The sequence below is a fragment of the Esox lucius genome, chromosome 22 (genome assembly GCF_011004845.1).
Source record: "Esox lucius isolate fEsoLuc1 chromosome 22, fEsoLuc1.pri, whole genome shotgun sequence".
Lineage (NCBI taxonomy): Eukaryota > Metazoa > Chordata > Actinopteri > Esociformes > Esocidae > Esox > Esox lucius.
Window position 1 is genome coordinate 4523983 of NC_047590.1, and position 12722 is coordinate 4536704.

A 12722-nucleotide genomic window follows, 5' to 3' on the forward strand; every position below is an offset into this window, starting at 1 on the left:
TGTAGCCTACGACCTTTTTTCGCCACACCACTCCGGACCTAAAGCACAATACGCACGTGTAGCTCAACGGAGTCAGAAGTTTAATCGAATGCAGCTGTGAACAGGAATGCAGTGAGACATGAAACATCTGCTTATTGATGACATTTATGAATGACTCAAGAATAAATTATAGCACCATAATGATATACAAATATCTTTCAAGAAGGACAAAACGTTAAATTCTGATTTAAATGGAATTATACATTTCAGTAAATAGAAAATAGAAGAGAACATGTGATGCCAATTGTCTCAATGTTGCCCAGGTCTGTCCTGGTTCTGGAAACAAATGTAACGGTCTCAAGACGATATGGTGAAAGTTGTCTTCCGCATGAATGCAAAGTACAATCCGATAGCCGGTAGTAGCATAGGATAAACTTTAGTGGAGGTCGAAAAAAACAGAACCGTTGAAACTTTACGAACTTTACTCTGAAGTAATTGTGTTGCCCCATCTTTATAATCGACGTTGAGATAATATTTAACGGACATTCCGTTGCGCAGAACCTTTTGGAACATTTCGACCTACAGTCCAACAGTCGAGTAAAGTAACTTGTTTTTTGTCAATGGGATTTTGAAGGGCAAAAAACGGATTGAGCACTTTCGTCGACAGGATGGTTAGTAGCCTACAGACTTCAGAACTGACAACCATATTTTATTAATGAAAAATAACATCACGTTGAGGAATAACTGTCGCATATATATCAAACAACTGTAGCTAGCCCTAGATTACTTCATAACTTTTCGGTCTTTATAATCACCTTTGACAGAATGGCATAGGCAGAGTGGTGTTGGTTGTATTGGGGTTCGCGGTTGTCATCACCTTGATAGCAGTGCCCACAGCTATATATCTGAATGGTAAGTGGTTCCAATTTCAATTATCCTTTCAGTTGTAGCACTGTAATATACTGTGTACAGTATATGAATACATTTTCTTACTGCAATAGAACATTACATTAATGTATTTCAAAGAATAATGGTATCACTGTAAGAACATTGCATACGATCTTAACACTGACTGCTTTAAGATGGATTCCGGGATTTTTGGCCACATGTTGTTAAGTCTTACAGTCAAGCCAAAATAAGTATCTAAAACGGTATACTATCATGAATGTTCGGAAAGTAGCCTACCCCGTGACATCAAAGGCACTCGCGTTCAAATTGGGAATGTAATGGCTTCCTGAGCTATGACAATGAATCTACTTAAAAACACATACAATGTATCATACATCTAGCTCACAGTGGGATTAAAAAAATATATATACTCGCTAAAATTCAAGACGGCATCTTAATGCTTTAACATAACGCATGCTCATGTCGTTCTTGCTTTATACACGCTGGACCATGTCCAAAGATATACCGGATGTATACCAGCTGATTATATTTGACAGTTACAACGGTCCAACTGACCTTCTTTGGGCAGTACGTTTATTGCTGTGCTTCATAGATTAAGGCTCTATAATAAAATGAGAATGGTAAAGTTCGTTTTATGCAGGACATTCGGTGGCCATTCAGTTCTCTCTTTTCAAAAGTTATTAGGACTGACAACACCAAGGAGAAAATATCCTAGACAAAAGTGTGGAAAATTGTCAGACTCGTGGAAGGCTTAGCTTGGTAGCTATTTATAAGGAAAAACAATATTCACCAAGTATCCAGTATAAAACTTTACCTCTGTAGTCCTGATATCCAGAACAACTTAATTTAGTATTTTAATCTACATGACACCTAACAGCCCTCATTGAAACGTATATACCTTTCAATCCAGATCTGTTTTATGAGCATGTCTAAATGCAGTGTATTGTGTCAAGACCTTTTGTCTTTGTCACTCTACAGTAACTGTAGAGTCAGCTCATTTTGAACCCCATCTTTTAGAGGAAAAGGTGAATGCAAAGAGAACGTTCACTATCAACGATGTCTTCAATAGTTCCATCAAGGCCAGGTCGTACAACATGCGCTGGATCTCAGGTAAAACACTCTAAAATCCTAATCAATGGAATACAGGTAAGGATATGGTAAATTGGGGGGTGGCTGTCATGTTTCCATCCAATCAGTAAGCATGTGCCTGAGATAGATTTCACAATCCTAGAGAGATGGATGTTTGGTTACAAACCAGCAACAGCTTTCCTAGTATTTATATATATATATATATATATTGTGTGTGTGTGTGTATATATATATATATATATATATATATATATATATATATATATATATATATATATATATATATATATATATATATATATATGTATGTATGTATATGTATATGTATGTTATATATATATATATATATATATATATATGTATGTTTTATATATATATATATGTATGTTTTATATATATATAAACATAATTGGCCTGAATGATATATATCTAGGTAAATTAAATATGTTGGATTCTTATTAAGTCGCCAGTTCTAGTCCATCTTGAGTAGTGTGAAAATTACCCCAGAATGTGAGGAATACAGAAACCAAGGGGTTGAACTCATTCAGTTTACAAGCAATGCGTGGAAGCTATAGTAGAAACCCAATAGCAGAGCCAGGTTACCTGGAGAGGAGACACAGACCTGGTTTTATAGGCACAAGAGAGGAGATACATCTAGGACTGAACAATGGGCCCCTAGGGAAGATTTCTTCTCCATTAACAGCACTCATTAACCTTACTCACAAGGAGATTGGCTCCAGGACAAATCCATCAATTACTCAAGGCTGAACTATCAACAGGGCAACACAGAACCGTCTCCCCTCTACATTCCTGAGTAACGGACAAGGTAGTCATTACTGATCCATTCCTAGGACTTCTCACCCCTCCCCAGTCCTCGTTTACCAACAAGTTAAGACTGGCAAAAATGGGTTTAACTGAATCCACCGTGGCACAGTGGTAATGTTTCAGCTTCAGCTGGTTGGTTTCATTTCAGACTTCTGTCTTCTCTTCCCCTCGCCATAGACCATGAGTATCTGCACAGAGAAGATGGCTCTGTCTTCCTGTACAACCTGATTGCAAAAAACAACACAGAATTTCTGAGCGCCATTACATTTGTAAGACACTGTGTCTCATTGTTGTCTTTGTGTGTCTGTGTGTGTGATTGTGTGCGTGTGCGCATGTGTGTGTGTTTGTCCCTGCGTCTGTCCATGCATATTTGGAAGTGAGTACGGTCGCAGAAATAAGAGTGTGTCATTTAAATCAGCTTTTTTTTTTTCTTTCACAGGCTCAAGTGGCTGCCTCTGATTACTTAGTGTCTGCAGATCGAAAGTATGTTGCTTTCCAGAGCAATTGGACCAAGGTAGTGTACTTTGGTATATGATGATTGGATGGTACTATCTTGCTGTGAAGTTGGTACAGTATGGGACTGGGGTATGGTTGTTGCAGATCGACTTACATGTCAAAGATTATTGCCTCTCTGGGATAATAAAGAATTTGAGTTATTCAATTCAATTGATTGTTCGTAATATATGGGTGCAAAAAAGTTTTGATTCCACTATATTTCCTTTATATTTTCCTTTGTTTGAACAGATATGGAGACACTCATTCACAGCTTCATATTCTCTCTACGATATGTCTGGCTCGTAAGTTCTTTTTTATTGTACACATTTTCAATATTTCTTTAATTTAGACAATTACAGATACAGTGTAGAGAAGCTAGCGGTTATTGTATTTTATTTATGGAACCTGTGCAGGAAATTGTAAACAATACTGAACCGATAGAGGAACTGAAGAAGGCCATAATATCACTGCAAATGTTTTTTAGGGAAGTGATTACGTTGAGTTTTTGTTACAGCACTTAATACTGTTACTTTTCATTAATATCTAGGATGTTTATAAGCCCAACGGATATTCCTCATCAAGTCCAATTGTTTTTATGGGCTCCAACAGGAAACAAAATGGTAGGTTTTCAGGACACTTCAGAGAAATTGTTCTGTTGTTATACTATGTTTTCACATTACACTGTAATGAATGGGATGTGACTCTGAGTTATTCATCACCAGGACCAACCCAGGAAGTAGGTCTCCGTCATATACCGTTGTTGATGTATTTCAGTCTCTGTTTCCTCTCATACTTCAACAAGACATGACAGTTGTCTGTTGTTAATGTGCTGTGTTTGTGTATGTATCTGTTGGTCGTCTCAAATAGATGCCTGGGTCAAAGTGAGTCGTGTCACTTCTTCTGTCCCTCTCGCAGGCCTTTGTTTTTGAGAACAACGTCTATTTAAAGACTGGCCCTAATGCCCAGGCCGTACAGGTGACCTTCAGTGGAACACACAACCGTATCCTAAATGGCATCCCAGACTGGGTTTATGAGGGTGAGCTACACATGCCGTTCAAGATGGCCGCTGTTTTATGCCCTCAAATAACGAGCAGTCAGGCATCACGGCGACGTAGATTTTTCCATTTCGTCGATAATAACATAAGCGAACGTCACTTTTGACGATACAGAAGTCTGAACGTTTGAATCGACGCAGGCTGTAAAAGTTTCTGTTGTTTTATTTCCTGTTTTGTTTTTGTGTTTTTAGAGGAGATGTTCTCTTCTAATATGGCAATGTGGTGGTCACCAGGAGGGAGGTATTTGGCCTATGCTGAATTTAATGACACTCTGGTCCACTCTATTGAGTATTCATGGTACGGGGAGGGACAGTATCCCAGCACTGTCGTCATTCCTTATCCCAAGGTAAGATCACACCTTCCATGTGGCGCAGTTACCAAAGGAGCATCCGCGGGGCAATGCATTTTGGCAAAGGATTGCCTGGGGTGGGGGGTGGTAGTGTCAGCAGGGATTTCCTTCTCTTATCGAGGCCCTAGTGCAGGTCAGGTGAATGTAACAGCTAACGGAGGTTGTCAGTTGATTGAGCCTCTCAATTCTTAACATCAGGAAGAGTATATAGTTGACACCGAAGTGGATCAATTGGATCAGTTAAATCTGAACAACCGGAGAAACATCTACCTGGAGTTAGAGCATGCTGGGAAATACGAACACAATAGGTGGGATTTTGAAGGGAACGTTTTACTCTCTACACTCTTACACTAAACACAGGTTATTGGTAACAACACTGGGGTTCTTAATGTTCATTTAACACCTGAATCAACACTAGAAAGAAGTTACACACAAAAAAAACACCAGGTAACAACAGGCAATTTGGTGAGCTGGACTCTGAACCACACAGCTTCTGAGCTAAAAGCATGTTGCTTTATCAGTGTACTTTCAGGTCTAAGCTGTCCCAATAAAATTATATTGGTCTGTGATTTCCCAAGTTTGGTCACTGGTTTAATATTATATACTCTATTTACTGTCACATATTGATGCATTGATACTGTCTATTATATAAAAAAGACATACACACTAGCAGTTTAAAGATGTGATTTAATGTAAACAACACACCTGTATGTTTCATTTAAACTGTTTTCATTTCATAAAACATAGTTTGCATTTCTATAAATACATATATATATATATATATATATATATATACTGTATATGTATGTATGTATATACACATATACAGTATCACACAAAAGTGAGTACACCCCTCACATCTTTGTAAATATTTGAATATATCTTTTCATGTGACAACACTGAAGAAATAAAACTTTGCTACAATGTAAATTAATGAGTGTACAGCTTGTATAACAGTGTACATCTGCTGTCCCCTCAAAATAACAAAACACACAGCCATTAATTGTCTAAACTACTGGCAACAAAAGTGAGTACACCCCTAAGTGAAAATGTCCAAATTGGGCCCAAAGTGTCAATATTTTGTGTGGCCACTATTATTTTCCAGCACTGCCTTATCCCTCTTGGGCATGGAGTTAACCAGAGCATCACAGGTTGCCACTGGAGTCCTCTTCCACTCCTCCATGACGACATCACAGAGCTGGTGGATGTTAGAGTCCTTGCGCTCCTCCACCTTCCGTTTGAGGATGACCCACAAATGCGCAATAGGGTTTAGGTCTGGAGACATGCTTGGCCAGTCCATCACCTTTACCCTCAGCTTCTTTAGCAAGGCAGTGGTCGTTTTGGAGGTGTGTTTGGAGTTGTTATAATGTTGGAATACTTCACACCTGAGACCTTGTAACACTAACGAGTCACATGACACCGGGGAGGGAAAATGGCTAATTGGGCCCAATTTGGGGTGTACTCACTTTTGTTGCCAGCGGTTTAGACATTAATGGCTGTGTGTTGAGTTATTTTGGGGGGACAGCAAATGTACACTTTTATACAAGCTGTACACTCACCACTTTACATTGTAGCAAAGTGTCATTTCCTCAGTGTTATAATCAAATATTTGCAAAAATGTGAGGGGTGTATTCACTTTTGTGAGATACTGTACATAAATAACCTATTTTTTCCCCTTAATAGCCTGGCACTCCCAATCCACTGGTGAAGCTATTTGTGGTTGATACAGAAAAACCATCAAACATCACAGAGGTTCGAGTGCCAAGTTCCATTGGTGCAAGGTAATGCAAAACATTCTAACTCTAAACGGAACAATCCGTGGCGAATGTACGAGTGTGACAGAAGTGGCGTTGTTTTCTCGGGGCTCCAGTGACCACTATTTGGCCACAGTCACCTGGGTGACAGACAAACAAATTGCTGTCCAGTGGCAGAAGAGGAACCAGAAGGAGGTCCGCTTGCAGATCTACGACTTCGACGGAAACAGCTGGATTGAGAACGCAGTCGAGGTACGTCACTGTAGCTCTTTTTACCGTCATCGTCCACACCCTCCTCCCGCAGAGAACCGGGTCATTGTCCTCAGGATGTCCCCACAACTTGCCGGGAATTAACCCCCCCGCTCACAGTACGCCCTTTCTGTGCTGCTTTCAGAAACATGACATCACAAGCGAGAGCGGCTGGGTCGGACGGGTAGGTACCGGGAATGAACGATACGAACAAGGGCCATGAAAACATCTCCTACCAACTGACAGTTGGTGTCAATGAACACAACGCATTCGTCTCCTAGTTTTCCCCTTCCAGACCAGTCTTAACACCGGACCAACGTTTGTACATTGTGAAGAGCGACTCCAAAGGCTATAAACACATTCACCAGCTTCATAGAACGGGAGTAAGTGGCACGTCGTCCATCGAGTGCTTTCTTAGTGACATGCACAGCGCTGGTCACGCCCACTCTGTGGAATGGGATTTTAAGCGTGCATCTCTGGTCTTCCCAGGGCTCGGCCACGGCTGTCACGTCGGGGACTTGGGAGGTCATCGACATTCTAAAGGCGACCAATGATGCCATGTACTATTCCAGTAACCAGTTTCGTAATAGACCAGGAGGGAGGAACATTTACCGGTGAGAGGTCGATTCGGGTTCACGCTTTGGCGTGCAGTGCACACACAGTTCTCATTTGCTTGGATTCACTGAGCCACAGTCATGTCAGTGTGTGTGTGTGTGTGTGTGTGTTTCAGGATCACTCTTGGAGCCTCTCCCTCTGTCCCTCAGTGTCTGACCTGTTCTGTGGATGAGGACAGGTGTCAATACAACTCGGCCTACTTCAGCCACAATGCTTCGTTCTTTCGCATGGACTGCTACGGTACACACACACACACACACACAGTTGCTGTACTAAGCTCTTGATAACTTTTAAACATAAACCTGCTCAATCCTGTTCCTGGAGAGCTACCACTCTGTAGGTTCTCCAACCCTAAAGTTGCACACCTGATTCTAATAACGAGCTGGATGGAAAAACTAAGTCGGGTTAGTCACAACTGGGGTTGGAGAGAAAACCCCCATCGGACGGTAGATCTCCAGGACCAGGAGGGAGCAGCCCTGCCCTAACTCTATCCATAACCCCAAAACCCTTAATCCTAACCCTAAATCTAATCCTGACCCCAAGCCTCAAATAGCACTGCCAGATTTAGTGCTATTCCAATGTGGAGTTGTTGTTATCACAGATATTGTAATACACACACACACACACAGATCAGTTTCTGGGCAGTCAAATCTCAAGAGGACTATAGCTGTGACAGCCTAAACTCCTGCTGACACAGTTTCTACTGGAACCGGTCATTCCAGGTCACACAGTATACAGTACATGCTCTATTGTAAATAGTTGTTTGTATGTACACAGGGCCTGGTCTGCCTTGGTACACTCTCTGGGACAACCAGGATGTTGGCTCAGGTAGGATCCTCTGCATTCACACTAGTGCGAGATGGGTTGGAGTTGGAGAAATCAGCATTGGACAAAGGAGTGGCAGATGAAACAGTGGCTCTTGTTTAATCTGTCCTTTTAGAGTTTACAGTTCTTGAAAACAACATGGGTTTGGAAGGCATTCTGTCCGAGATCCAAATGCCGACCATGCGCCGTAGCTTCATCAAGCAAGGGGAATTCAGTAAGGTTTTCGAAATGTTAAGGAATACAGTTTGTTCATTCGACAGCCCAAGGAGATGTTGTACTTGACTTGTCAATGGATGCTTCTGTTTTTTGCAGGCCTTTGGTACCAGATGACTTTGCCCCCAGGATTTGACCAATCAAAGAAATACCCACTTCTCATTGACGTGTAAGACATTATCAGCTTCGTCCGATGACACATTCAGTCATAGTCATTTAGTATTATATTAGGATTTGTCTCTACCAAGGAATCAATAACCCATCATACTGTCCAGACAGAAATCAAAACACAGCATGGTATGTCAGAAAAATATGCAACACAACACACAGCCTAATCGGCCCAGAAAAATACAACACTAAGAACACACAGGGGGACATGTTAACTGATAATAAGGCATGCGTCTCTGCCATGTCCCCATTGTGAAGCAAAGAGTTGATTTATCTGCTGTTCAAATCTGGTTTACGACCAGTTTGAGTTACTCGATGGTGGCAGACAGTGGCATTCTGTCACGGCTGCATTTAGGACGACGGACGGCCCGGGCTTCTGTGCTGGACCCGGGGGACATGGGGGGACCCTTGGTTGCATGGGGCACATGGGGGGACCCTTGGTTGCATGGGGGACATGGAGGGACCCTTGGTTGCATGATCTGTGTGTTGTAGGTGCAAAGGAAAAACTTTGGCCTACGGTTTAAAGTCCACAGTGTTCCCTAATGAGACAGTAACGTGGCCAGGGAAACCTCTGGTCTCTAGTCATAACGTTTGTGTTTTTTGTGCCGTCATGTTGTAGCTACGCTGGGCCCTGCAGTCAGAAAGCCGACTACCGGTTTAGGCTGGACTGGGCGGTGTACCTCGCGAGTACAGAGAAGGTCGTCGTCGCCAGCTTTGATGGACGGGGCAGTGGTTTCCAAGGTGACAAGTTAATGCACTCAATCTATGGACATCTGGGAACCTATGAGGTGGAAGACCAGATTATGGCCGCAAGGTAAGGTTTCACCACGGTTGAATTGTGGGGATGTCTGACCTCTTTTTGGTGGTAGACAAAGGGGTGTAACCTGACCACAAACTCTAGACAGAGCCACTACGGACCACACAAGATATTAAAAATAATTGTTTGACCATCTTTTTGAGATTGAGTATTTGTTGTACATTTACTGTGCGGAGAAATCTGCAAAACAAGCTTATATCCTGGGATCTGAGGAGATAGTGACGGTTGAACTGAGCTTGCGAAGCCTTGAAAAGTTGTATTCTTCATGTACGTAAAATAATAAAAAAAAAAAAATGTCTGAAATTTGTATGTAGCGAAAATTATACAACTGCAGATTGCCCCTTTATATAACATGACATAAAACAATAAATGTCTGCCTATTCTACATGGATATTTCCTAGAGCTTTACGGTTTGGGTTTTATCGATGACTGTGTAAAAGCCTGACGGAAAGGTCATTAATGTGCTACAGCCGTCCCCACTTTCACCCAAGAAGGTCCTGTCTGGCGTGACAACGGAGCTGACACGTCGGTTAGAACTCTTAGAGGTCCTGACTTCAGGCTAATAAAATCGCCGGTCACACGTCACCTGGAATGAATCATTACCGCCCTGTGATTTACAGTCAGAGTGACAGGGATGTTACCCTGAAGATGGTGGTGACCGGAGATTTACCACCGACCATTACTGCTCCGTTACAAACCCCCAGCGCTCACACTCAATCGATTTAGCGTTTGTATTGGTGGTTCACAGCCGTTCGCTTTCTCTTTCAGGGAGTTCATTAAGATGGGCTTCATCGACAAAGAAAGAATAGCTATTTGGGGTTGGGTAAGTCTCGTTATGCATAATTCGTTGGAACGGTCACCTGAGGAGCAGCGCAGTGTGTACAATCGTCTGTTCATCCATTTCATCTAATCTCACCTGAATTCACGGATAATATGGTTTGTGGGCGTTGTGTTTTACAGTCTTATGGTGGCTATGTCACGTCGATGGTTTTAGGAGCCGGGAGCGGAGTTTTCAAATGTGGAATGGCAGTTGCCCCCGTTTCGAAATGGGAGTATTATGGTAAACAAGTCTAGTATGAATGTATTTGAAATAATAATAGGAATTCTATTCTGTACATGCCCATAGATTTGCCCTAATTTTACAGACTCGATCTACACTGAACGCTACATGAAGCAACCATCAGAAAATGCTGAATTCTACAACGTAAGTTTACCGTGTTAACTACAGTGCCTTCAGGAGTAAGTGTTCACGGCCTTCCCCTTTCTCCACGTTTGTTGTGTAATAAACATAATGTACAATCGATTGAATTGGTTGTGTCATGAATATACACACAATAACCCATAATAACAAAGAAAATACACATTTTTATACATTTGCGCCGATTTAAAAGACAGAAATAGCTCATGTACATAAGTATTCAGACCCTTTGCCATGACACTCAAAATTGCCCTGCCACAATCCATCCAATCTGACAGAGGTTGAGATGATCTGCAAGGAAGAATGGGAGAAACTGCTCTAATCCAGGTGTGCAAAACTGGTAGAGACACATGACAAGACTCAAAGCTGTGATTTCTGTCAAAGGCGGTTCTACAAAGTACTGACTAAAGGGTCTGAATGTACATATTACATATATATTTTTTATCAATTGGCACACACATTTCTACTACGTCTTTTGCTTTGTCATTATGGGCTATTGTGTGTATATTTGTATATTTATAAATGTAGTCTATAACCCAGCAAATTGTGGAGAAAGTGAAAGGACCCATATCCTTACTGAAGGTACAGATTACGGCAAATTATACACACTATTTCACACTGTTTTATACTATGACCTGTATAATCCAAACATACTTTGGACAGAAACAACAACATTTATGTTTTTATTTTGATTTTTTTTACAGAACTCTACAGTGACAGCAAGAGCTAAGAACTTCAAATCAGTGCAGTACCTACTGGTCCATGGGACAGCAGATGGTGATGCTTCTTACTGGAATTTGCTTTTTTTTAAAAATGCACCTTGTGTGCAATTAACAACCATGCAATGTCCACAGGCTAGACTTTGTAAAACCCATTAGTTGGAGAGCGTTTTTAACAATGTGAAGCACGCCAGCGTAGTACACTCCTTCTTCTGTGACCATACGATGAAGTGTAATCCAGAACAATGATGGGGAGTACACTTTTGAACCAAGCTGTTAGCTCTCACTCTGTTTTATTTTAGACAACGTCCATTTCCAGCAAGCGGCTCAGATCTCCAAAGCCCTGGTTGAGGAGCAAGTCGACTTCGATGCTATGGTTAGCACAGAAGTGGTTATAGTGCTTTATATTTCTTATATACAATTTTTCTCCCCTAAATTTTAAAATGACACGTGGTTCTTTCTGTGTCTTTACTCTAGTGGTATACAGACAAGGATCATGGTCTTGATGGCTCGGCCAATCAGCATGTCTACACCCACATGAGTCACTTTCTCCTGAAGTGTTTCGCTTGATGCCATCCCAACGATGAATCCCCCAACCTCGTCCTGAAGCCATCAAAATGAAGACCCGCGACATGTCCTGATGTCATCCAAACGAATGACCCCCAACCTGTCCTGATTCAAACCAAACGAATGACCCCCAAGTTGTCCTGATAGAATCAAAACGAATGACCCCCAACCTGTCCTTATTCAATCCAAACGAATGACCCCCAACCTATCCTGATTCAATCCAAATGAATGACCCCCAGCCTGTCCTGATTCAATCCAAATGAATGACCCCCAGCCTGTCCTGATTCCATCCAAACGAATGACCCCCAGCCTGTCCTGATTCCATCAAAACGAATGACCCCCAACCTGTCCTGATGCCATCCAAACAATTGATATCCGACCTGTCCTGATTCAATCCAAATGAAGGACACCCAACCTGTCCTGATGCCAACAAAACGAATGACCATGCTGCCCTTAATGAATAATTCATTTATAGTTTTCCAGTGAATCTTAATGAGGAGGCAGAACACAGACATGCATTTCAAGCATTCCTTTCTGTCCGCTTATTTTTAAAGCAAATTACATCAATGCTATTGAGCCATCATGCCGAGTTTTCCTGCAATTTATGAGGGTACATTTCAAACGGACCCTGTCTGAGAATGTCTAACGTATACTCATCAACAGACCTTGCATTGCACTGTACTATTTATGAAAGATGTAAATGAAAGTTAACACATGATGTTTGTTCATATTTTTAAATGTACAAACACGCTATGTTCCTGTATAGGGAATGTATGTGTACCACTGCACCCTCAACTGGTGCGTTTGCTGTTTTAATAAAACGTGACATTTAGACAGTGTATTCATTACTGCACGGGCTCAACAGTGTACAAGTACTCCACTTCTGCTTTAACAAC

General features: G+C 41.5%; 1 protein-coding gene across 1 annotated transcript; it reads left to right on the forward strand.

The window, feature by feature from the left end:
• Positions 1–12658, forward strand: LOC105020007 (dipeptidyl peptidase 4). The gene is made up of 25 exons (XM_010886632.3): positions 1–650; positions 804–891; positions 1906–1998; positions 2980–3071; positions 3242–3316; positions 3547–3599; positions 3845–3917; positions 4213–4333; positions 4544–4698; positions 6385–6482; positions 6572–6707; positions 6850–6888; positions 6986–7087; positions 7194–7318; positions 7435–7559; positions 8097–8147; positions 8260–8358; positions 8457–8526; positions 9145–9339; positions 10111–10165; positions 10303–10402; positions 10488–10546; positions 11245–11317; positions 11562–11635; positions 11737–12658. Exons 1-25 carry the CDS (start codon positions 648–650, stop codon positions 11827–11829), a joined length of 2247 nt encoding a protein of 748 aa, XP_010884934.2. The 5' UTR covers positions 1–647; the 3' UTR covers positions 11830–12658.
• The last annotated feature ends 64 nt before the right edge of the window (positions 12659–12722 follow it).

What these genes read in the sequence shown, in the direction of transcription:
- LOC105020007 (XM_010886632.3), top strand. An exon ending in TCGTCATTCCTTATCCCAAG is followed by an intron (nt 4,699 to 6,384) that starts GTAAGATCACAC and finishes TCCCCTTAATAG; the next exon opens with CCTGGCACTCCCAATCCACT. An exon ending in GAATAGCTATTTGGGGTTGG is followed by an intron (nt 10,166 to 10,302) that starts GTAAGTCTCGTT and finishes TGTGTTTTACAG; the next exon opens with TCTTATGGTGGCTATGTCAC.